This window comes from Calonectris borealis, chromosome 5 (genome assembly GCF_964195595.1).
Source record: "Calonectris borealis chromosome 5, bCalBor7.hap1.2, whole genome shotgun sequence".
Classification (NCBI taxonomy): Eukaryota; Metazoa; Chordata; class Aves; order Procellariiformes; family Procellariidae; genus Calonectris; species Calonectris borealis.
The window spans coordinates 41,125,233-41,151,367 of NC_134316.1; the positions used below are offsets into that span (position 1 = coordinate 41,125,233).

The following is a 26,135-nucleotide window of genomic DNA, read 5'->3' on the forward strand; positions in this document are numbered from 1 at the left end:
GGGCTGCATGCTGGCAAACCACAATAAAATTGTCTCTGCTAGTAGCAGGATCTGTACAAAAGTTGTACAGGGTCAACACCTCTGCAACAGTCCTCAGCACTTGGAAGAGTTGATGGGTGGCCAGGTCTCTGGAGCAGATATAGACCAGTGCAAGAGTTACTACAAGAGGGTAACAGGCTTTGATGCAGTTAAGTTGTACAGCAGAGCTCATCGGTGTGTAAAGTCCTTTCCTCTAAGGACTTTGCAACGTCTCCTGGACATGAAATTGAGCTTCTTTTCCTGAAGGATTGGCAAGGGTTCATTCTATATACTGAGAGGCTGTGATTCAGAGGGCTAAACGACATGCCTATCCTGAGTGAGAGTCTGGGAAGAATGGAGTTATTGGTGCGCTATTCAAGTTTGAAAAAAGCTCAGTTCAGATTGAATCAAATTTTACTTTTCTGTCTCTTCTTTAAAAAATAAGAAGCAAAAATTCAGTATGTCAAAAGATGCATTCTTTTCAGAGTGAGCTGAAGCCTCCTATTTTCAGACCCTTCTGCAGCTGATGGAAGGAGTGATATGCTGTAGTGTCCCCAGTAGCAGTGGACTTGGTTTACATCCCAGAGACCCTTATTTCTTTACCTTGTCATTCAGTCATCAGCACACTTACCTGGGATGTCAGGTTACTGTTCAGCGTTATCCTGAGCTCAGAAGAATTTGAGCGTATCCCCTGAATAAAATGCCCCAAGTAGCAGGCTGAAGTATGTGAATGGCTGTCCATTTCCCTTGGTTCGGCTACTGCACTTATCTAAGAAACTGGATATTAATCTGAAAGCAAAGCAAGGCAAACATCCCATTTTTAAGCATGTGACCCAACCATAACCATAACATCACAGATCCTTGCTCTTTGGCTAAATGACTAAGGGAGTGATCACGAACACCAGTTTGTAATGTGTCTCTATATCATGGTTTCCTGATCACAGTAGTCTCCTGGGAGGTTCAGATCTCCTAAACAAACTGAACACAGATCCTTCACTTCCTTGGGTGAATGCTCAAGCCATGAGACCAGCTTCTCTTCTGGAGGCTTTGTGAGTCTTGTCTGAATTTCTTGGATGCCATTCAGGGGGAGGGGACAGGAGGTAGAAGAGTTAAGAGTGGAGTTCCCCCCTGGGAAGGAGGAGGGGTGGGGAGAAGGTGGTTTTAGTTTTGTTCTTATTTCTCACTAATTTCCCTGAAGTCAAGTCTGTTTTGCTCATGACAGTAACTGGTGAGTGATCTCCCTGTCTTTATTGCGATTGACGAGCTTTTCCATGATACTTTCTTCCCCTGTCCTGTTGAGGATGAGGAGTGATAGAGTAGCTTGGTGGGCATCTGGCGACCACCACAACGCTATAGGTGTTAGACAGCTGTAACTAGTTAGACTGGAGCTGTGTCCAGTAAAGCATGCAAATCTTTAGTCTTTGAAAACAGCCTCTGGCAGTAAGGAATCCTGGTGGTTTGTTTCCGTGAAAGGTACTTCTGGACCATAACAAAAGAGAAAGCAGAAATCTTACTACTGAACTCTGGCCATGTAACTGTTGAAATCCCAGTACCACAGCTCCTGTAGAGATTGCTTCTTGCCAAAAGCACTTCACTGGTGGGATTAGAAGGGGTATCTTTTTCAGCCGTATCCATTTACTATGCATTCACCTCAACTGTTTCTTCCTGAGGATCACATCTGTGACGCCCAGATGCCGTTGCCTCCAGGCTAGCCACTGGATAGAGCTAGTGGCAAGAGGCAAATGCCTGTGGTCCTGACTGTATTCACTCCATAGTGAACTGTGCGTGTCTTATCAAGAGACGAGGATGGTCTTGAATCAATGAATTATCTTACTTTCTACCTACTTTAAATGGTAGGTGTTGAAAACAATTTCAACACAGGGATCGTGTCCTTTCTCCCAGAGAAAAGGTACACATGCAAAACTTTCTGTGGAACTACAGGGCAAAGGTTTACTTCATATTTGCGATATCTTTTTCCTGGTAAGGACTGGCCTCAAGTTCAAATCCCACACTAATAGCTTCTGATTTTGTCATGTCTCTACTGGAACCAGGAAGTATGAGCAGATTTTTCTTTCCTTTTGTTAATAAAAGGAGTTTCATCAATGTTTCATGTTGCTTAGTGGTGGCAAAAGTCTGGTCACTTCTTGTTTTATTTCAGTATCTCAAGAGGTTATCTATTAAGTCTTTATGGGGTTAAAAATAAATCCAGATGTGTTTACACAGTATCTGCTTTAATGCAGTAGGCACAGCTGTTTTTCGGATATATCCTGGCTAGATTCCAACATGAGCAGTCACATTTTCCCCGTCTCTGAACTCCCTTGTAGTTTTAACTACCAACAAGAACACAAGAACCACAAGAACATTACTAAGCTTGGTATTTCTAAAAAACATTCATTGAGGGTCCCACTGCTGTGAGAAGAGATTTTAAGATTCAGGTACTTATAAATTCATCTGGAGTTGTGGTTTTTTTGCCTCTAGCTTTTGAAACTTTGGGATTGGATTTTGAGCCTTTTCTTGCCAATGATACAGGCTAAAAGCTTTAAACTGATCTGAAAGTGTGGTTTATTCATATAAGGCCAAGGGTTCGGGTTTTGATTTGATCAAATATCATGATATAGGATATAACTGTGACAGCTGGCAGGATGGCTATAGCAAATGGCCAGTTGAGAGTACGGGTAGATAAAGAAAAAGCATGTGCTGATGTAACTTCTTTCTGATGGAAAAGGAGGGCCCACAGCTTGGCCCAAGGCCCAAATTTATTTTCTTAAAGGAAAATTTGAATCTAAAGGGGGAATACAATAATCTCTATATTCTTAATTTGGCATTAACAACGTCTCTCCTCACAAGGGGAACATAGGCAGCCACGCGTCAGCACTGCCATTAGACATTCTTCTGGGGTGTGTTGTATCTTTCAACCTTTTGGGGTTCCCCTGCTTCTTGATGGAGGTGTTGCCATTCTGTGTTGGTTTTCCTGTTAGGGTTTGTTTATTGTGGCAGAGTTAGCTTGGACAAGAAAGTACAGGATTGCTTTTGCATGCATGAACTCTGTCCCCTGCGGGATGTGTAACGATAGGATTTGAGTACTGTGTACCTTTCGTGGCTAGTTGCCAGACAGGGACTGACCAGAAGGGATGAAAAGAGCTGTAGCCCTAGAATAAAATTTCTTCTGTGTCACCTGGTGCTTTTATGAGGGTGCCAGAAACTTTCTTTTCCGTTTGGAGATGTGTGTGTCTAGGCTTGTCTACAGTTGCCAAGGATATCGTCTCTTTTAATCATCTAAAGCAGTAGTGTGGCCAAGAAGAGAGTAGTGATACCAGTTCTGGAGATTTCATTGCACATCTTGATGTCTTCCTTGGAAGATCCAGCACGTGGAGTTACGTGAAGGTAGAAGTTTCATCTTTCCTTTTGAAAGCAAGGTTCTGTTCCTCATGGTTTCAGATGAACTACTGATGAAAAAGGATTCTAAAACTGGAAGGCAAACAAAAAGACCAACCCAAACTTAAGACTTCAAAGCTATTCTCATAATCTTGGTGACCTCGGTCATAATATTAAGTAGGGTTGAAATGCTGGTAGCTGTTGTAATTGCTGGACCAGAGTATATTTTTATAGATCAGTGCTCTCTGTATTTCAATATTTATTTGTTTTATGCTAAGCAGAGGACAAAATCAATGGCGGGTGCGGGGGGAGAAATTATCTGTTTTCAAGATAAAACAACAACAGCAACACGTAAGTTGTTATGCAATGATTTCTGTAGTATCCACATGATTAACAGCACAAGTTTTTCCTTGTAATGCATCCAACTAGATTCCTTTTCCCTTAACAGTTTCTCTATTGCTAAATTGTTGCCTCATGGGATTTTTCAGAGGATTTCTGAATTGCATGGCATTTGTTAGAGGAAAAAAATGGAGAAACCTGAGCTGCCATTGTCTTTGGTTAAATTCAGATCTGTATCCAAAGTGCTGGTATTTTCAGACCTTAGGGATCTGCTTAACTCTGCCTAGAGCCAGATCTAGCTGTGAATTGTATTTAATTCAAACTTTCTTTGGTCAAAAGCATATCTGTAAACTGTGATTCAGGCTTTACTTTTAAACTAAATGTTAAGTTGAATAATTTTTTTTTAGAGTTAGGAACTTACTGAAAATGAATACCGAAGGGATCTGTGGATAACTGTCTCTCTTTTGATATGCTGCCTACAGCTAAAATAAAACTAGTTACAAAGGGCCCCACCCCTGCAATAACTTAGGGCACATTTAGAGCTAATGTGTGTGCTCACGCACAGACTACAGGAGCTAGAAACAATTCCAAAGCGTGTGTGCGTGCATGCTTACGACTCTGGCTTTCCCAAGCAAAAGCAAAAACTCTTGTGAAGAAACTTAGAGGCTGAAGGGGTTAAATGAAATACAACTCTCTTTTTCCTGTGCAGTAAGGATTAGTAACCAAACAGAAGCTGGAGAGAAGAGCACTTAAGAGCAGCTGTTTGAACCAGAACGATAGGAAAGTGGTTTTTGGAGCTTGGCTGCAGAGTAATTTAAGTGTCTCCAACTTTTGCACTCACCTTTCACAGGTACACGCAGAAGGTAAGAGTTGACTTTGTGTTCTGGGCTGTCTCCTGATCCCTCTACCTGGATATCTATTTTCTATTAGTCTTTTCAGTGCTGTTTGTGCTTTTTAAACTATTTTTTGTTTCCCACCATTTTTTTCTTTCAGTTAAAAGAGTACGGGAGAGAGGAGAGACCAGAGTCCTTATGATTGCAAAATTTTATTTCCTGGAAGGGAGGGAAGAAGGCACGCTATGTGTTTGGTGAACGTTAATCCCTTTCACTCGCAGTTAATTGTACTGATACTTAATGTAATCAAAACTGCTGTTCCTGACGTTGTGGGTGGGGGGAACAGGGGAGCGGAAGGGGAAGGTACCGGTTTGGTGGGATGCTGGATGAGCCCGCTGGGGTCAGACGTATGTGCTTTGCCAGAAAGAACACAGAAAGCAAGACAAATGTAGCAGGGATATTGACTGGAGAAACATAATTTTTGCTGGTAGGAATAAAAGCCTGCGTAGGTGCTAAGACTCTTGTACCCCCTAACTATCACCCCTGGAGTGCTCAGCTGCTTCTGTTCATGCGCTTGCAGGTGCTGAGAGGAGGGAGTGTCTCCTAATCAGCCTTGCATTGCTTTCAGCTGTGTGAGACATACCCGTTTTGGAGGCTCTCCCCAGCCAAACGATGCTGCCAGAGTCAACAGACCTGTTTGTGAGAGGGGAGGTTCGCAGGACTGGATCTCTCATCCCTGAGGAAGTCTGATGTGTGAGGCAGGCCAAGAAGGCAGCTTCAGGGACCTGTCCTGGTATGGAGATGGGAGTGGGGAGGTAGCAATGTGTAAGGGCAGTAGATTTGCCTGCTGCCCTGGTGTTCCTTCTGGGTGGTCAGGTGGAGGTAGAGGAGCGGTTGATTTAAAAAGTGAGTTTCAAAGGTTTGATGAAGATAATGTCAGTCTTGAATGGAGTTCCTAGGACTAGGAATAACTGGTGTTAGTACAGGAATTTAGGAGATAGTATGTTTCTGTAGGTCTGTGTTTAGACACCCTAAAGAGGGTTTGTAAAACACTTTTGCTTCTTACTTTTGGAAGTGTCTTCGCAACACTTGGAGTTTGTTTTATCCCTTCTGCATTGTACTTATGAGGGCCCTTCAACAGCTTCTCTGTAAGCTGGCTTGTCACTTCTCTCCTGGCTTCTTAAAGTACCACCCTCCGTAATGCCAGAGCATTTCCCAGTCTCTGTAGATAGAGCAGCCATGAAAAACCATTCTTTCTGAGGTGCAGCGTGTTGGTGAGCTGACGTACTACACAGCCACGTGTGTGTTGGACAACCTCATTCTGGACTTTCAGGATAAACGCTCTGCTGTTACAGGGAGCAAAGGGAGGTGTTTGTGATGTGCAACAAAGGTAGGTAGGACCATGTATCTTTGGCACGGCACTAGCTTAAACAAATATTTATTAGTGTTGGTAAATGGCAGGATTAATAAAATGCAAAAAAATAAAACATAGAGCAAATTTGCTGTCTCTGGAAGTTTTACTTTTAGCATATTTTCCTGTCCAGTGTGAGATAATTCACACTACTTTTTCAAGCATATTTTCAGGTTCTCACACACTGTGGAGCATCCTGACACCTCAGAGGTGTTTGTTTTTAAAATATTTTGCTTCATGAGTGTAAATGCTTGATGGTTTCACGGAAATACTGGGGTTGGGATAGTTACTCTGTAGCATTTGCATATTCCAAATCTGTCTACTAGTAAACAGTCCACTCTGTAGCATTTGAGAAAAGGTGTGTGACAAATGATTTGAGGTGCTTTTCAAGCAAGGGTGTAGGGTTTTGTTTGCTGGTCTCTCTCTGTATGTCTATAAAAATAGTGTTAAGTGAAAAACAAACTAAGTTGTCTTAACTTTAAGGGGAAAGTAGTAATTATTATGGTACTATAATGCTATAGAGAAGTTAGAGAATTGGTGGTCTCAAATGTTGGTGTTCAGTAAGTGCAATACTTTTTGATGCAGATCCTGTACCTCTGTTTTTGGGTTGGGCTCTCTCTCAGATCCAGCTACTTACCAGCTTGGCAAAAGAGCTCATCTAATCTAGTTGCTTAAGGGATTACTTGCCTCACAAATTGGGCACCAAGATTCAGTTGGAGTCTGTGTGAACGGCTGTGCCCTAACTTGCTGAAAGTTTTGGAAATGGGAAAGGAGTTATGTTGTTGCAACTGGTTTTCCTGGTGGCGCTTGAGTTTGAGTTAAAAGAGTAAATTTTATTCTGAAGAAACACAGATGTTCTGTTAAAATGGGGAACCTGGGAAAAAAACCCGCCGATCTTGATTGAGGGCCCCTTCTGAATGCAATGTAAATAAGGCAAAATACTGTTCTGTGTCTCAGAAGGCTTTCCCTTTGTTCAGAGAGGGGCTTTAAATGTTAATAAAATGTTAACCATTTTATTAGATCATGTAGGTACCTTGTGACTGATCAACATACAGCAAACAAATAGCTTTTTTTATAAAAGGATGAGAGCTGTTGCATAAGAACAGCACCTAGAATACATGGGATGCAATTACAGTAGTCCTAACAACTCATGTTACAGGCTCATCATTAGCTGAGTGAAGGGGCAGATGTTCTCCTAGTGGCATATTGGTGCCCAGTGAACTACAGAGGAAATAAGTTGCTTTGCCCTTAGGTCTGTGGGAAGGATTTTACAAAGCTGATGATAAACCCCTCAGTGTACCTAGCACAGCTACTGAGCAAGACAGTGATGGGTTGCTCTTATCCAGTACAGTCATTTGCAGTTGTGCCCGGGGTATGATGGACTTGTCAAAAGAACTTATTTCACTGGAAATGATACTCTGCTGGATACAGTTTCATTGTCTCATTTTTTAACACTCTTGGATCTGAAATGTGATTTGTTGTGGTCCAGTCTTGTCTTGGACGATGAATAATAATGGTTACTAGATGTTTGAGGAGGGACTCGAATATAAAAGGATTTGAGTGGGTACCTACTCATATGCATAGTCTATGTACAAACGGCGTGTTTATGCTTTCTCACACAGTAACAAGCTCGCCTTCTTGACATGCAATCATGATGTATAGAAAACAAGTACTGTCCATGGATTGTTTATTTCTCTGCCTAGCCTTTAAAGCAGTAATTGGAGGCTCTGGTTTGGGCATCTGTGGGAGAAAACAGCTTCAAAGCAAAGAACCAATTTATTTTTAGATCACGCTGTTGTCATTTTGCTGTGATCACACAGTCGAGCATGTGCTTCCTTTGAGATCTCTCCAGGCACTGCAGTGCGATCGCACCCTCCTAAGATCATTTTTTATGAAGTTAATTTTTAGTGACAGATGAAAGATGCTAGGGCCGGTATCCTTAGAGACTGCAGCCCTAATTCCACTAGCACACGTTCTGCCTCCTAAGTTTGTTAGTCAAAAGTTCTGGGGTTTTCTTTTTTTCCTTTTAATTTCTTTTAGTTCTCCTCATGTTAGTCATCTTTCCCTTGCCGAGTAATGTGAGTAAGCCCACTGACTTCTCTGGGGGAATTCCTGCTTCATACCACTGAAGGTACGTCTGCATCCCAGGCAGTGAGGGTGATTCCTTAGGGAAGAGATGTACCCATACAAGTGTGGCGTGCTTGGCATGTTTACAGATATATATATATATATATAGTTAAAACTGAGTTAGCTTTAAAAAAAAAAAGTATCTTAGGTTCCAGAAACTATGTGGAGGCAGCAGCAATCAAAATCCACATGGGGTTCAGGGTAAATACTCTCACCTTTTCCTGTCTATGTTATTAGTCCCCAAGCAAATTTATTTCAGGGTAACACAGGTGTTCCCTATGTACACTACAAGCATACTGTTGGGTGTAGTGCTAACGTCCTCTCAGTGAACAGAGATGTAGAACTTGCAGAGAGAGGCAGAAAATAATTTGCATTGATTTAAAGTTTCCTTTTGAGATAACGCTCATTTTTTATTTTTATTTTTTAACCCCTTGCACAGTGCAGAAGATTGCCATATTTATATTTAGGACGGAATGAAGTTAAATAAAACAGGAAGTAATTTACCAGCATTGAAATCCTTTATTTTCCTAAAGAATTCACCAAAATTTGAATTGGAAGGGATTAGTCTCAGCTGGCTAACATGTTCGTAAACAGCAGCAGTGCTCAGTGTCGGGTAATATTTCAGATCAGGCTAAATAACTCATATAAGTGAAGCTTGAGCTGTGACAGGACAGTAGTAAATGTAAAAGGTTGTTAGCCATTCCTCTTCAATTATGTTAGTGTTTGGGATATTATATCCTTGTCATGCATTTTCCATAGGCAGCGTGTGGCTTCTTGTTGCGATGTTAACTGTCTAAATTAGTCTGTGTGCACTTCTTGTTATCCCTGCGTGCTCCCAGATTTAATTAACAGCTAAGCACAGTGACATTACCAAAATAGAAGGCAGGATCCTATCTTTACTCCTTATAATAAATCTCTAGCTGCAAACCTAACAGTGGAAGGCTGGTTGCAGAAAATTGAATCTCAGCTGATATTAATAGGTAGACAGAAAGTTGTCCTCATGAAATACCGTATTAGCCCCTGTAAAGGGCTGGCATAGTGACCACATTTACTTGGAAGATGCTGCTTCACTGACCTAGACCTTAGATACTTCATTGTGGATTTTGGAGAGTGGGAAAGAAGCAGATCTGCCTCTTCGCCTACCCCCCGTTAGGGTATGGCGTGAGGCTTCTGTGTGTTTCACAGTCTGATCTTGCTCTTGCACCTGATGATTTTCAGCTACAGTTTTGTGTGATTTCGGTGTTCAGATTAAAACTGTATGACAGAGGCTGGTGTAGCTTTCCCAGGTGTTGCTGAACTGGGCATTGCTGTAGAAGTCCTGTGTAAAAACATCGTCAGTCTGAGTCAGCCACGTTAAGCGATGGCCTGGTGCAGATTTGTGTGTCTGTTATGAATCAGGCTGAAGGCTGAGGTGAAAGCCTATTGATAGAGCAGTCCGGGAGATGCTTATATGTTACCAATACTCAGTTCTCCAGCCAGCTGGTGCTCTGCTGCTGTGCTCATTAGTAAGCTTTTGTAACTTTTTTTTCATTTAACAAGGTGCATTTTAAAGTTATTCTAGCTGAAAGTTTATCTTTCATAATATGCATAATATGGCTGAAAGTATACCTCAGCAGGATTACTTTCTTGATGAGGATTCTTGAACTCCTAGCATGTGTTTAGAGTGAATTAATAAATCTGGATACCAATGGTAAAGATATCTCTGTAGAACTTTTGCTCAGACTTGTGTCTTGTTTTTCTTTCTTCTCTCTCCTTTCCCACTAAGTCCTTTCAAACAGTCTTCTACTTAAACACATTTATAAACATTTATCCCTTGCTTTGTATATAAACAGTTCTTTATGAATGTGGCTCATCACGTGGTCAAGTCAAAGGAAATTCAGCATCCTCCCACTTACAAAAGATGATTTACTATAGTTGGGAAAGAAAATGGGCATATTAAGAAGTATCTTGAATGTGATATCCTCTGCCTAAATGGATGATTGGTTTCTTGGTTCCTCTGGGCTGTGTGATGTGGTCCTCATGCTCTCCCAACTCTGCTCCCAGCCTAAGTAAAAGGAGCTTTTTCCCTACCCTTGATCCCTGCTCCACAGAGCCTCTTTCTCTCCCCGCCTTTATCTCATCTTTTTGCCGTATATGTATATTTTCCCTTTTTAACTCTTCCATCAAAAACTTAAAAGGTGTTTTTCAGTAGACGAGGCAAACAAAAGCAAGCTGGAACCAAGATACGCTGGATGTTTTGAGAGCAAAGCAAAAAATCATAATGTCTTTAGAAAATGTAATGAGTCTAAAAGCTAAAAGACTTTGCTCTGAGTCAATGGCTAAGAAAATTTATGCCAGTGGATAACTGAGCAACATATCATCATGCTATCTGATTTCCCACCTCCTTCAACCAAGGAGGTAACAACCGAGTGAGATGTGATGTGTTAAAAGGGGGTGGAGTTGGGAGTGGAGGAAAGGGAAGGAGATTCTGAAAAGGTTCGAGTAGCGGGATCACAGTGGCAACTTCTGCTTTAGTGCTGGATGTGCTAAAATGTACAATAAGCACTTTCTATCTATATTGCAACAGGCAAATATTTATTGCAGGGTGGCCAACCTGTGGCTCACAAGCCATGCAAAGGCAGCTTCTGTATCAGGGCTACCTCAGATGGGAATAATAGATCCACTTTGGGTAATTCAAATCCCCAGCTGGGAGATGAAATGAGCTTTAATGACCTGCTGAAGCTAGTATTGCTGGGTGGCTTTGCCACTTACCTGCATGCCCAGCTAAATCTTGTCTGGCAATAGGAAAGGGGGAACCCTGAAGGGGTCTTTTTATCTTCTGCCTATGAACCACTCCCAGCACAGTCCCTGACCCACATATGTGGTATGTGTCTTTGGCCAAAGGATGATTGAGAAATGTGGTTCACAGGCAAAAGATGACTGGTCTGTCTTTCATGCTAAACAGAGAAGAACCACGTAGCACTGGCTGTCCACTTATTTTAAAAAGAATAGAGAAGAACCCGGGCCAATAAATCTGTGAGCAATGGAACTCATGAAACCTGTTTTATTCTGACCTTGTGATCTGATTCTGTAGTGTCTAAACAGCTTAAGCTTTTGTTTAAGCAAGGCTGAGTTATTCATAACATCTCTTTCAAGTTTGGATTCCCTCCTGTTGAAAAGAAAAAGTCATCATCTAAATGGGTTAAAAGTCCAATATCTCTCTTCATCCCGGCCCGGTATCTTCTACCGCAAACAAAAGTTAACTTTATGCTTTTGAAACCCTGAAATTAGCCAGCTGATTCAAAGTTACTTTTACATATATATACAGGCAATGTAGGTCTTGTTTCCCTAGGAACATGGATGTTGAGAGGTTATTTGGAAAAGAGGCCAAGTTTAAGTAAGCAATCTTGAACCTTGTTTGTGCATTGCAAGGCAGGATTTGCACACATAAAGTAAATATAGGAGTCATTAAAATTATCCTTGATTCTGAAACATACTTCTGGTCTTAATGACAATTTGACTGATCTTGCTAAGCCTGCCTGACACTGGATAAGAGTTTGTAACTAAATAAAATATTTTTACAGCAGTTCATTGCTGTCTCCACTATAGAGAAATCTCCAAGACTGCCCATCTGTCTTTTCTAAACCTTCTATTTGTTGAGGCAAAAGCTTCTTTCCTGAGTGGATTCAGTGTTAAGCCCTGAAATAAGGGTGCTTATCCCACTTTCCAGTTGTACTGGAGTTCTTGTGTTCTGTCCAGAGTTATGAAATTCCAGCCATCTCCTTTGTGGCCCTCTGACCCTCCTGTCCACAGTGCCAGGGAGAAGTAGGTGCTGTGGAGGCAGTTCAGAAAGGGCACCAGAACATCCTTTCAGAAGTTTCTGAAATTCCCACAAAATATTATTTGATCCATACTGTTTTGGAATAGAAGTAAGGGTCCTGAGCTGCTGAAGTCAGGTTCAAGTTTGAACTTCTCCAGTGTTCGGGGGAGCTGGGGTCAGCGTCTCTTAGAGAAAACAGCTTCAGTGTCTGGACTGACTCTTTTTGACCAAGCTTACAGATGGCTGGAACCAGTCACCACTCCAACCCTTTTATTCATCTAACCTGAGCAGTTAATGCCAGATGTGGTTGGCTGGACAATTTGAATCTCTTCTGCTGTATGGAACAGAGGTTTCAGCTGGGCACATCTCTAGTTCTGGTTGAAGATTCTGGTTGTTCCTTACTTATTGTGAACGGATTCTCATAATCCCTCTTGCTGAGATAACTTCATATTTTAGCACTATGGCAGGAATTCCTCCATGTGAGCTTTCCAGCAGCTGTTCCATACCTTGAGCATAAAGTCACCATTTCCCCTCAGGCCCTGCTGCTCTTTCGGGGTGGAGAGGGGTGGAGATGCTGTTCTAGCACACAGTGGGAAAAAGGAGCTGGGGAGGGTTGAAGATAATTGAAGAAGGGCAGGAAGCACAGGGAGCAACAGCTGCTGTTGCTACAAGTGGAAGCGCTGCAAAACACTGTCCTTTTCTTTCCTTCCCCGCACGCCCAGCCTTTGGTAAGAAGAATGGCAAACAAGCAGAATAAACATATGCTGCTTTATCCCAGGTCCTACAAGGAGTGAAAGAGCCGTTAAATCTGGAATCAGAACTGGACCTTTTTTCCAAGGTTTCAGACAGATTCCCCAGTCCCATCTGTGTTGTTTCTGGTTGAAAATAAGGCAAAAGGGATCAATGCTGAATACTACATCTGAGGAAGCTTTTAAAATAACAAGGTTGTTGAAGCTCAGAGAATCAGACACAAGATTTGTTTTGCAGTGGGGAATTTAATAGGATACAGAAGACCCTGTTCTTCCTTCTGACCATCCTTCCTGCAATCTGTTGACTAGTTTAATAGGGCTTGATGGTCTAAACTTTTTAATGCTAAATTTGGGACATATGACAGCAATTCCCGTGCAAGTGCAACGGCACAAAAACACAAACAAGCACCAGAGCTGTGACCTCTTGCTGCTTTGATGCATGGGATTGTCCCAAATATTGGATGCTGTCTCTAGTTGTCTCCTCACAGAATCTTTTTATCCTATCTGGTTAAAAACCTCCAAGATACTAACTACTTGGAGAGTGGGAGCACTGCTAGCCCTGGTGAGCTGATTCTCTGGCCTCTTCTCCACCTTCACGTGGTTTGGGCCCAGCTCCCTGTCTGCCTCTTGGCTCAGATGCCAGAAGGAGCTGAGGGCAGTCCATCAGCAGCAGAGCAAGGATGTGATTTCCACAGCCATCTCCATGAACCTGAGAAGGGCCTGGAATGGCAGCTGTGAGAGGAATGATGAGGAAGAGAGGTTTTTTCCTCTGGGCAGTAGGAAGAGAGGCTGATCAATCTGAAAGATTTACCTCTGTTTGACACCAACACCATTCAAGGAAGATGCTGTTCTCACAGTGCCCTTTGCTAGTGGTGTGAGGACGTTATAAGCTGCTTCAGGAAAGCTTTGCTGTTTGTGTGCATGGAACATGTAGCAATAGGGTCTGTCCTGGCTGTCCTTCCCCTCTGAAAGGATTTGGCAGTTGCATAGGGTTGTGACACAGACCTAGCCTATGTTTTGGCTGTTGGCGTCTACAGCATAGAGAGTGTACTTGACCTCTTGTGGAGGGCACCTCCAGGTTGTTTCTTCCTTGACTTGAATGGGAGGAGAAGTAGTAGCATGTGTGGTTGATAGAGGGTACATAGTCTTCCCTCAGTTTCTTAAGAAGGACTAATCCAAAATTAATGAAAGTCTGTTCATATAAAAAGCTCCTATAGCTTCATTTTCTTATGAATCATATGATTGGCACTCAGTATATAGGGAGAGAAGCTTATCAGTGGTTGTTTTCCAATTACATTTTCCCTGTTCATTGCTGTTTTGCACACAGAATTTGGCGCAACTGGATTTTCAGCACTTTAGTAGTTTTCACATCCAAAAGGAAAAACATTAAAGAACAAGCTTTTTATCCCCAGCACCGTGAATGTTGGGAGTGTCAAAATCCATGGTATGTATGGACTTACAGAGCTGTAATGAGCTGTGATTCAGTGAGGCCTAGCACTATGAGAAAAATGGTTGCCCATCGTAAAGGAACCTGAAATATGCAAATGCTAGATCAAGCAGGTTTCATTTTGGGTATATTTTGTTTCTGATTTCGTATTCTCATGCAATAGTGATTTTATGTCTATATTATCATTGTTAATGGTGATATACATTCTGTATTTTATCTGGATTTAATAGGCCAGGCTAAAGGAGCTATGTATGAAGTTTTAATATTAAAACAGATATTGTTACAATGACTGATGTTCTTCCTTGATGTTTTTATGCACTATGAAAGGAAGATTTCTCCATCTTTCCTTTTCCCTTTCCTTTCCCAAGTTAGAAAGAAGCTTAGACTAGATAAAACTATGCTAGGAATATCTAGTCCATCTCTTCTTTCTGGGCTCAATCAACTAGTCACGAGGTCACAAGAAAATGGTCATGAGAAACAGGCAGTCTCTAGTGGCTGAAGCGTCCATGATCACAGCTGTAGACGTTGGTGATGGGTTGTTGGTGTGGGCTTGGCTGCTGCAACTCAAAAGAGGAAGGATAAAGTAGCAACAAGCAATGCACCAGTGAAGTATTATGGTCCCAAATGTGCATAATGCCCCGATTTTTAGGAACTGTTGTATCCTGGTGTATGCTGCCTGTCTGTGTGGCCTCATCTCCTTTCTAGCTCTGCAGAAGGGATATAACTACTGATGGTTGAATCTAGCTATAGCTATACATCCTATGATGAACGACAGGATTTTAAACACGCAAGATCACACAAAGTCAGACATGAAGCTTCACCAAGCCACACAGGATGAATACAGGGTACAGAAATTTTAACTGTGGAGTTTCTTACCTTGGGTTGGTTGAAGTCATTGCAATCTTCAAGTATTTTATCATGTGTATATGTAAAAGGGTGGGAGGGCAGACATGCAACAGCATGCATCTTCCACTGTGCCCGGGGATGGTGTTCTCATCATACCAGAGGAAAGTTCAGGGAAATATTTGCACTCAGTAATTACATTCTGGCTTTCTGTGCAGGGTAATTTCAGTCTTTGCAGTTGCCTTCATCTATCCAGGGAGTGTAGTTTTTCTTCCCTCACCTTGATTTTAGTTCCACCTCCAGTTTTACTGTAGAGTATCTTAGCTTTTCCACCACACAAGCAGCAAAGCAGCAAGCAATTCTGATCAATAATCTTTCTGTTCCCACAGGCAGAGATGAAGAACTTGTTCCTTCCGCTCATGCTAGCAATGATGCCCCCTTCTGCATTTTCAGTAAGTAAAAGCTCCTCTGAATACTGTTTCAAGAAATGAAAGATACTTCTGTCTGTCAACATCTGTAACTCAAGTGTTTTGTAGAAAGTATTCCTGAAAGAGCTAATGGGTTCAAGTCATCGGGCCTACTGTGGTACATGTTATGAAAAGTCTAACGTGGCAATTAAATTACAAAATTCTGGTAGTGCTTTTGGCTCTAGGGTGTTGTCTGCAAAGCAGTAATTGCTGTCTCCTGCTTCAAAGCCACAGAGAGCTGTCACTTGCAGTAAAAAGAATGAATCTTTGGTTAGCTGGTTTTTCTCTTTTCTTTAGTCTTAGTGGTCTGAGCCTAAGGGGTCTATGTGGTCTTAGTGGTTTAGCTTTACTGGGGGAGTTAATGTTTATGTTAAGCCAATTTGATATTGTCAGAAAAAGAACACAGCTATTAGGAACTGGGATTCCTCTTCCTTTTCGAGAGAAAAGTAGGATCTTTCTGAAGTAAATGCAGCTTGAGAACAATTTCTCTGAGTTTAACTTCCATTACATTAATGAGTTGGACATCTGAGGTAAAAGGTGACCTGCTGAGTAGAGTGGAAGTGTTAGCAAAGGAAGACGTGATATGTTTGTTAGGTGTAAAGGAACAGAGAGGGGGGAAAAAAAGAGATAATTATGACCTGGAGTAAGTGTTTTGTGGAAGTAGTGAGGAATTATAAATATGCCATTAAAATTAATGAGTCCATAACTTTTAATCTCTAGTTTGATTATGAATTTCTGTTCCCAGATTCAGCATTTGCAAGTGCTTGCAAATGCCTTTTCTGAAAATCAGGGCTGAGAGGCCAGAAATCAAGCAGAGGTTTTTAGTCGTCATAGATTTCCCATCTTACAGATGGAAATATGCTTAAATGAGATCTTGCTATCTCGCATCTAATAGAAGATGGTGCTGTATTTTAAAAGAACCAGAAATGGAATATACTATATTCAGTTCATCTGTTCACCTGCCTATCTCCAACCTGGTGATTTTTTGGAAGGGAAATGACTGAAACACCCTGCAACTGTGAAGGCTGACCTTTCTCTGTAGTATTAGACTCCGTCCCCTGCATGCAATCAGTCGCTCCTCTTGAAGGCATGCTGAATGAAGGGAGAAGGTTTTGCTTGGCCACCACTTAATTTCAGTTTCCCTGACATGCTGGATCTGTCCAAGCCGTGAGGAAGCAGGAAGATCCAGCAGCACTGAGGCACTCTGCTGTGGTAATTCTCCATTTTTTTTCTGGGAGGGAAGAGAGAAATGGTGTTCGTTTCATATGGGCCATTCCTTACCAGATGCTAATGCAAGTAGGCTGAACCATAGCAAGAGACGGTCAGCTTGTGAGAGCTGGAGCTGGCAGGACTGGTTGTAGCGATGGCAACTCAAGTCTGTGCTAGATCAGGCTATGCACCAGAAGAGTAGTGGAGCTGCCTGAACTCCCAGAGGTGGGACAGCTCTGGAAAAGCAGTGCCTGCATGCCTCTGTTTCACTGCTGCAGAAGAGGAGTGGTAGCCCTGCTCTATAAATGCATATTTTGTACATATGTGGTGGGAGAAAGGAAGGGAAGGGGAGGGTGAGACTGAAAACTAAGGCAGGGAATACTGAATGGTGGGAAAATAAGTTGGAGAATTGCTTGCTGTTCTACACCATTCTCCACTCCTTTAGGGCTTCACCTGAGATGGCAGGCTTATTGAAAAATAACTTTTCAACGCTATGTGACATGGATTAAAGGTCTCTTCCCTGTGCTGTTCTTCTGTAATTCCCAGTGGCAGAGGTATAAGAGATTGTCAGGTGGCATGGTGCATTTCCCCACACTGAAGGAGAAACACTTCCTTTAATGTATGGCAGCATATCTTTAAGAAATTGAGGCTCTGTCACTTTAACTGTATGTCGTGGTTTAACCCCAGCCAGTAACTAAGCCCCACGCAGCCACTCGCTCACTCCCCCCCGGTGGGATGGGGGAGAAAATCGGAAGGGTAAAAGTGAGAAAACTCGTGGGCTGAGATAAAGACAGTTTAATAGGGAAAGCAAAAGCCGCACACGCAAGCAAAGCAAAACAAGGAATTCATTCACCACTTCCCATCGGCAGGCAGGTGTTCAGCCACCTCCAGGAAAGCAGGAATCCATCACACTAACGGTTACTTGGGAAGACAAACGCCATCACTCCAAACATCCCCCCCTTCTTCCTTCCCCCAGCTTTATATGCTGAGCATGACGTCATATGGTATGGAATATCCCTTTGGTCAGTTGGGGTCAGCTGTCCCAGCCGTGTCCCCTCCCAGCTTCTTGTGCACCCCCAGCCTCCTCGCTGGTGGGGTGGGGTGAGGAGCAGAAAAGGCCTTAACTGTGTGTAAGCACTGCTCAGCAGTAACGAAAACATCCCTCTGTTATCAACACTGTTTCCAGCACAAATCCGAAACATAGCCCCATACCAGCTACTGTGAAGAAAATTAACTCTACCCCAGCCAAAACCAGCACACCGTGCTAAATACTAGATCCAGAGCAGCCTTGCAGCTGAGACAGCAGCAATTGTTTCGATTTTGGTATCAAATGAGCTGCCAGTATAGCAGCACATAGGTCGAAAGGAGGGTCACCTCCAGCTATACAGTGAACAGTGTGTACCCCAGGAAGAAGAGGGTGGTGGTGGGAGAACTAAAAATAGCAAAAAAGGCACAGATTAGCATGTGTGGGTTTTATTCCAGAATGAACAGCTCGCCTCTTAGATGCATCCTGTCCACTGATGCAAACAACGATTGGACACCTTTTGTCCCAGAAGCAGGAAAGCATGAACTTGCAAAGACGCAGACTGATGTGCTAATGGGAGTACAGCTATAAATGTGTGAACTGCAGGCTTACACAAGGATGGAGATGGGTCTACAGGGATTCATGTCTGCTTGTGATTAAAGGGTGTAGATTGATGCCTGCTGGTTTTCATCTCTTCTCCTCCTTTTGGAGTGGAGTAGCTGAACTTGGTTTTACTTTATTGATTGTTAGGCTAGGGGAAGCAGCAAGCAGAATAAGGGCAGAAATGTTGACAGGGTTGAGACTTCAAGAGCAGCTGAGGCTATTGCCTACATCTTCTCTCTGCTCGCAGTCTGAGAGCCGCTGGTTTATCTGCCAGACATGGCAGGCAGCATTAAGGAGCAAGACTCCTGCTTGTCAAAGCCACTGGCTGCTGAGAATTTCCTGCCCAGTGCTCCATCCTTGGTGGGACCCTCTAGACTCTTCTTCCCTTCTTTCCTGCTAGAATATGGAGAGGGTCTTACCATGCAGCACCTGCGGCATCTGTCCCTTTTCATCAGGCTTTGAAGGATCTGGAAAAGGAGGTCACCCATTACTTGTAGCTGCTTCATTGTTTGCACTGTGGTAGTACTAGAAACTACAGCTGGTCAGGAGGAGTTGTGTTTAGGGGCTATACAAACTGAAAACAAATATGTCTCTCCATCTTATATATGGGTGTCTCTCCATCTTATACCCTAGCTGCTAATGCAGAACTGAGACAGAAGAGTCTGGTGCGATTTCAGGCCATCCTGTCGTTGCTTCTAGGAAGGTTGTGAACAGTGGCAATAATGGAAAGGTTCAAGTGTTTTTGTCATGACTTCTCCTGTGTTTTCAGAGAAGGATGGAATGATGTAAAAGTAAAACTGCCTGAGCCCTGTCCATCAGCTACTGCTGATAGAACAGTGCTTCTGGTGATTTAGAGGAAATACATTCTGAAGGTTTTCCATGTGAATAACTCTTCTATTATTGTTGAGTCCATGTATTTGGCGTGATTGTGTGTGTGTGTATTGTATGCTTTGGGGTTGTTTTATGTTTAGTAAACATGACATTTGTCAGATTTCTCTCTGCCTCAATTTCTTTTTTACAAGTGTGATTTCATGTTGGCAAATTTTTGCATCTGGCATTCCTTCTTTCCAGATTGGAAATGTCTTATCTGCCCGTACCATGGGACTATTTCAAGGAAAAGCTGCTCATCAGGGGAAGAGTTTTATTTAATCTGTTACGATCTGTAGGCATTAGCTGATAGTTAGATCATGTCCAATATTTACTCCTAGATTGTACTGCAGGTGTGCTTAAAGTGAAGGCTGGTCTGAGGCTTGGCTGAAAATCATATTCAAATACATTTCATCTGGACAGTATTGCTTTCTATGGGTCTGCATTTCTAGGTTAAAATGCTGTTTTTAAGTTCTTCTGAAGATACGAACGTTGTTATTGTTTAAACACTGTTGATCTATTGACTAAACTTCTAAACCCCTTAACCAGATCTGATAGAAAGGGCAGAAGGTGCAGAAGAACCTCATAAGGTCATATAGAAACAGGGAAAATTACTGTGAGGAGGGAGAAAGAGAAGGAGATTTTATTAATGTTCCTATTGAGGGAAAGGTAGAAAAACTGCACAAGAATAATTCTACTGGGTAGGACCAGTTCATTTTGCCCTATACGCTATCTCCAGCTATGTCACAAACACATGTCTAGAAAAAACTATAAAAAGATTGGTAAGTAAGTACAATTTCCCCCAATACATTTCCAGTCTCCAGTCATTTGTAGTTTATGAACTCCTTGAGCTGGAGACATCTCTATTTCTCTTCCCTGAATTTGGTCAGCGTCTCCTTGAAGCCATGTAGACTTCTAACATCACAGCATTTCTATCATAAAACCAAGATCCTGCTCTTGAGTGGTAAAGATCAGGTCATATGTAATAATTTTATTTGTTAGGATAGGATATTTGTGTTTTCTCCTGTGTATCACTTAAGTTACCTACATGAAATCTCAACTGTCATTTTAGTGACAAGTCACTTATGCTATAATGTCCTTCCATGGTTCTTTGCAGTTGGTCTCATCAGCTGCCTTCGTTACTTCTGTGTTTTTGGTGTAACTTATAAATGTATTGCGCAGTTCAGGTTCCTTACGGAATTCTGCTGCTAACGTCAGTTCTTGCAGTGGATGGAGATTTCACTCCTACCTTTGTTTTTATCTTTGGGCCACATGCTCATCATCCATGCAAGGACTTTCCTTCTGGCTGCTTAGCTTCTTTCAAAGCTTTAGGTGAAGGATTTTGTTGAAAGCTTTTTGCAAATCTGAATGTATCTGACAGGTTACCCTTGTTGACGTGTTTGTGAATCTCAAAGAACTGCAACAGTCTTAGAAGGATTTGCCTTTAAAAAAGCCTTGTTGACTTTTTCCCAAAGTTATGCAGGTGCCTGCTAATTTTGTTCTTTGTTATAATTTCTACTAATTTATCAGCAGGCGTCGGTTTTACACTATGTTTTACACTATGTACAGCTCCTTGGGTTTCCCTGGGGTCCTTTTGTAAACTGGTATCAGATTTTCCACTTTCCAATAATGAGATGCCAAAGTGGTTTTAGCTGAGAGGGTTGTCTGCTAGTATGTAACAGTTTATCCATTTCAACCTTGAGTTCCTGTTAGCTCCCTTGGATAAACAACTTCTGGTGACTTCATACTGTGTGTTTTGTCCACTTTTCCAAATAAGTTTAGGGTCATAAAGTTTTCTCACAATCCCCTTCTTTGTGGAGTTTTCTGAATGACCCCAGTTTCTTCCACAAGGATTCCAAGAATTAATTTGACTTCCCTGCAATGGCTGTATCTTTTTAGAGAGCTCTTTTTATACCCTAGTCAGCTCCAGGCCACCCAAAGTTTCTGGAAAGTAACTTGTCTGCTCTGCCCGCTCTCCAGCAAGCCAGCACAGTCCCGTGGGGCAGCACGTACCCGGTTCTGCAGCAGGTGGGGCATGCACCGTGCCCTGCCCGGCTGGCAGGAGAGCAGGGGATGTGGAAGGAGCCAGGTATATGGTGGGACAGCCTGTAAAGAGGCAGAAGTGTGAGGAGTGCTGGGGGCAGGTGAACACAGGGAACATGGAAAAGACCTGGGAACAATGAGGGAGTGGGTTAAGTGATGTAGGGAGAACCTGAAGTGTTTTGGAGAACTGAAGATGTAAGGGAAAGGATGGATTTTAGTGGATTTGTTAGAGGGGATATGCTAACAAACCATGGCTAGGGTGGTAGAGGGGAATGAAAGGAGATATACGTGGTGAGTATAAAAACCACAAGCCATTAAAACTAATGAAGCCTTGGGGTTTTTCCTCCTCTTTGTTACACAGTTCGTCTTAATAAGGTACTCTCTTCTTCTGTACCATTTTGTGTTTCGCTTCCTGCTATCACCATCTTGTTCACCTTCATTCTTGTTTTTCTAGTTTTGCTACAATGCAATTATTTGATTGCTTATTCATTATTCATAAAAATGGTACTTGGCATTCTTCACCTTCAAAGCTCTTTGCCAGCCTGCTGTGTCTGAGCCAAGATCAGCGGTTAAGACAGAATTATAAAAAATGCTTTGCTGATGTGGGTCTGATTCAGTCACTTATTTTTTGTTGCATTTTCGGCTAATAGCATAGCCGCTTGCAGGTGGATTTATCTTGAAAATCCATCTATTGGAATAGTAGCATCTATCTACATTATAAATGTGAGATACACTGAATGTTTTCAGCTCCCTTTCAATTAAGTGCGAGTGTTGAATGCCACATGTCTTGCAGGGCTTAGCTATATGGAAGCATTATAGGTGATCATCATGTAGTACTGGGTGGGTCTATCTGGGTATAGAAAGGAGAAGGAAACGGTTCATGTCCTGAAAAGCACATGGTCTAAGAATACGCTCCACGTGGGTTGTTTTTGTCAGGGCCCTGACGGCACTGCTGGGCTTTACTGACCTCGACTGGCCTCACCGCACCCTGCCCGCGGCCCAGGACCCCACTGCAGCCGCCCGGGGCTGTCAGCCCCTGCCCCAGCAATGCTGCAGCAAGGCTGGTCTCCAGCTCCCCACTGCCCTGCCCTGCCCGGCCATGGGCCCTGGCGGGCCAGGCCCACCTGCGGTCCCACGTCCTGGCCTGGCTTTGGCCAGAGGTGCCCAATTCCCGGGGCTGGGGCTGCCCCCAGCCTGCTCTGCTCCCTGGCTTGCCCAGCCGCCCCGGAGAGCCCCGTGCTGCTGGCCCCCAGCCCACAGGGAGCAGCCAGCCCTCGGGGCACCTCGACAGTTTTCTTCCCCCCCCTTATTAACTTTTCTCTAAGCAATTAACTTTTCTCTAAGCAATTATAATTCAAACTTAGCAAAGCTGCATTTTTCACTAGAGACTTCTTACTTGCCGAGACTTTGGCAATGAAACCATTACAGAATAAATGACTGTGGTGATAACTTTCTTTTGTAAAGTGTTTGGTTTTCACCCTTCTTTCATATATGTTTCATCAATGGGGCTACAGTTCAGGGGTGTGTCAAAATAAACATTAACCTTATGTCAGAAATTGTAAATCCCAGAAAGCAGATATTTATCAAATAGAAAGACATTGTGTTATTTGAGAAATACTAAGAAAGGTTAAAGAGAGTCTGATTTTCACTATAGTTTTAAGCCATGGAAATGCTGCATAAAATAACAGTGACACCTGGAGAATCAACCTCACATTACTCATCATTGACAGTGATACCTATTTTCAGCGGGTAACAATTGTACAGGGCTTTGTAGTCAACTTCCAATGTCAAGGATTTCCCACCATGTCCTCAGTGTTGGCACCAAGATTTGTATCAGATCTGAATGGAGTCTAGTAACTATGTGATGCAGCTCAAGAAATCACAGTAAAAACTTTTCAGTGTCCAAAAAGATGCTTCAGTTGCAGCTCAATGGACTAAAGGTACGTGACTTGCTGAGCTAAAAGCAAGCACTAGCATTGTCCAAAACCTCTCGGGCATAGTGTGGATATCAGTAACCATGTGCTTTGAGCAGCGACTGTTGTAGTGGTGTAACGTAATGTTTTGTTGCTGCTTATCAGTCTGGAAAGGCAGCACAAAGATCACAGAATAATTCAGGTTGACTATCCCTAGGCCCTCAAAGGTGCCCAAGGAGTAAGGGAAACACTAGAGGTAAGAACTTGGCTGGGATTTATGTTGTTTGGACCTGTGACTGCAGACCTTCACTGCTCGCTTTGGACTGCATAGTAAATTGATGTTTGTTTTGATAGCTTGCTAGTATTTGAGTTGCATTTGAGTTGCAACAAGGCACTAGGGAATTATTCATGCTGAACTGCTAGTCCACATTTGGTTATATGGACTTGGTGGATCACTGCGTGCCTGCAATGCATCTGTCTGGGAAGCACAGTCCTCTTCCCATGCAAGTTTCCTATCCGTCTCATCGGACTGACTGAGAAGTCTTTCAAGGACCCTTTTTAAAGTGTTCCTACATACTGCCAACATTTTCTGAGTCGAGTCCCATTCATAACTCCTCTTTCAGTGCATATTTCATATATAAAAATAAATATTATATGGTGTACATATTATGCTATCTCGGGCCCTTTTCCAGAATTCTTTTGTTTGTGTCTGATGCATACTGGAATTGTCTTTAAAGGCAAAGTCTGGAGCTCTAGTGACTCAGAGGCGTAGCTTTTTTACTTGCCAGTTGTATCAGATACAGTTGGCCTGATAACAACAGATGTTGCAACTACATCAGCAATGCATCTGTCTAGGAATTGATGAAAGCAATGCAGTGTTCGTAAAAATGAAATCATTTGCCTTCTAAACTTTTATACCACAGCAGCCTGTTTACCAATGAGCACTGAGAGCATGTGGTGCCAGGGTCACGTGCATCACCAGTATCCCCAGAAGGTATGCATTTCTGTTGTCTTAACAGGCAATAAAACTAGACAGAGCAGTTGGGCATTAACTGACTGTCCATTCTGGAGTTTTTAGAAGTCAAGTAAGAAGGTTGTATGCTTTCTCTGGCTTTTCCTGAAACATTAAAATATATACCTATTGCAGATGAAGGAACTGCATTCTTGTATGCGTGGTAGGCTGAAGCAAGGGGGGGAAATGGAGCTGAGTGAATTGGTCACAGCAATGAAGTCTGTAGATTTTTAGTTCTGGGGCCCAGGAGGGACTGGGATTTAGTCGTCCTGGCTGACAACAGATAAAAGCATTCCAGAGTCTGAAGAGAGCAGAAAGAGGCTTTTGGAACAGAAACTAGCTGATAGCATCTAAAAACATCTTGTTATCAGATTATATAATAATAGATTTCTTATTTGTTATAAATATGCAGCTTTATATTTGCCTGCATACACATGCATGCAGTTACTGAAGTAATGAAAGCTGTGCACAGATTTCTGAATGTTGGAGTTTGGCCTCTCTTAAAATGTTTCTCTAACGTTGTACAGCTTTGGGAGGATTCGTCTGGCTGATGTTCCTTTTGGGGTATACATAAATGGAGCGATACTGAGAAAATTATTGTTCCTGCACTCTGCGGATGCATAAACCTTACAACAGAGCCCCTGCAGATTTTACTCTCTATAGAAGGAATAAAGAACGCTACTTCTGGAGGAGGGATATTGGAATATTTATCAGGTTGGTGTGTGTGTCAGGGAAAGGCTTTCTGTCCTAATTGCCTTCCAGTAATCTGACTTTCAAATGCTCTTCCTTCGGATTTTTATCTACATGTTTTCTCCCTTATGCTTACTGAAAGGATCCTTGTTTCCAGGGTGAGCTAATACTGCTCCTAAATCAGTCAGTTGATACAGAGGAATAAGGCTGCAGAGAAACAGAGTGGTAGCATGTTTCACTCTTTTGAGAGTAAGGGAGGAGGGATTACAGGGGCAGGAATTAGGTGTCTGAAAGAAAAACTTGGGAAAATAAGATGCCTTGCTGAAAGCTAAAACTCTATTGATGGGATTGCTCCCGGAAAGGCAAATGAGAATGCAGAAGACAAACACTGAGCTCAATATCTGGAATGGAAGAATGGGAGAGGGGTTTGGCAAGGGGTCAGGGAGATGTTGACTTGGCAGAGAGAAGGTATGTAGAAGTGGCTGTAACCTGGGTAGTGCCATTGAGTGAGCAGGGTGAAGGCAAACAGAGTTAGTCTGAACCAGAAAACTTGTCCTGAAGGATTTTGCTTGGTATTAGAAAGAATTGCACAAAACTTGTGTGAAGGAAATCAAATAGCATGGGCTAGGAAGAAAGTGTTTCACATTAGAGCAATATAGGTAATAGGCAGGAAGAATTTGGGGTGACTCTGCAGCTAGATAGTTGTGGGTAATTTGGTAGTAAGTGCATACGTATCATTGGCTAATATCTCTGATTGTTGCTCTGCCAGCAGCAGGGAGTTATTCCTTAAAAGACGGTGAAAGAGAGAAACAAGACTGTAACTCAGGGACATACGGTCAGGCAGGGAGTATGTTTAGAAAATTACAAAAACTGTTTAAATGACAAGGGAGGATTAACCTATGCATCCTGCCTGAGTTGGATTCACTGGATAATTTATTAGGCTAGCTCCTACTTCTAGCAGAGACCTGGATGTCTTATGTAAAAGCAGTTATCAGTTAACGGACGTGAAAATTATGCTCTTAAAGCGAGGAGCTTGTGCCTTCTCTGTAGGCCTTGGAAAGTGACCTGGGTGGCTGGAAAGTACTTGCTGAGTAGGGTTAATATCCCTGCTATGGTGAAATCCTCCATTTCTAGGATGTTCCTCCACTCCAGCGGAAAACCCTTAGGATGACACTTACTAGCTGGGTGATCAGGGAGTAGCTTACATGAGGATGCAGGAGGGACAACAGGAAGGAATGGAAGCAGAGCACGAGCAAGGAAACGTAGAGGATGGGAACGTGGGGTGCCGTGTTCAAGTCAAAAGGGGCTGGGTGAAACTAGAGGATAGATTGGGACCCAGACCCAGAGGTTGTGTAGATTTGGTGGG

General features: G+C 42.6%; 1 protein-coding gene across 2 annotated transcripts in view; it reads left to right on the forward strand.

The window, feature by feature from the left end:
- PAPLN (papilin, proteoglycan like sulfated glycoprotein) overlaps positions 1 to 26,135 on the forward strand; it is a 77,936-nt gene that overhangs the window by 18,728 nt on the left and 33,073 nt on the right. For both annotated transcript variants that reach the window (XM_075151996.1, XM_075151997.1), the window contains exon 2: positions 15,331 to 15,393. In XM_075151996.1, coding sequence (XP_075008097.1) covers positions 15,337 to 15,393 — 57 coding nt within the window. In that variant the 5' untranslated portion in view covers positions 15,331 to 15,336. The remainder of the gene's footprint in view (positions 1 to 15,330; positions 15,394 to 26,135) is intronic.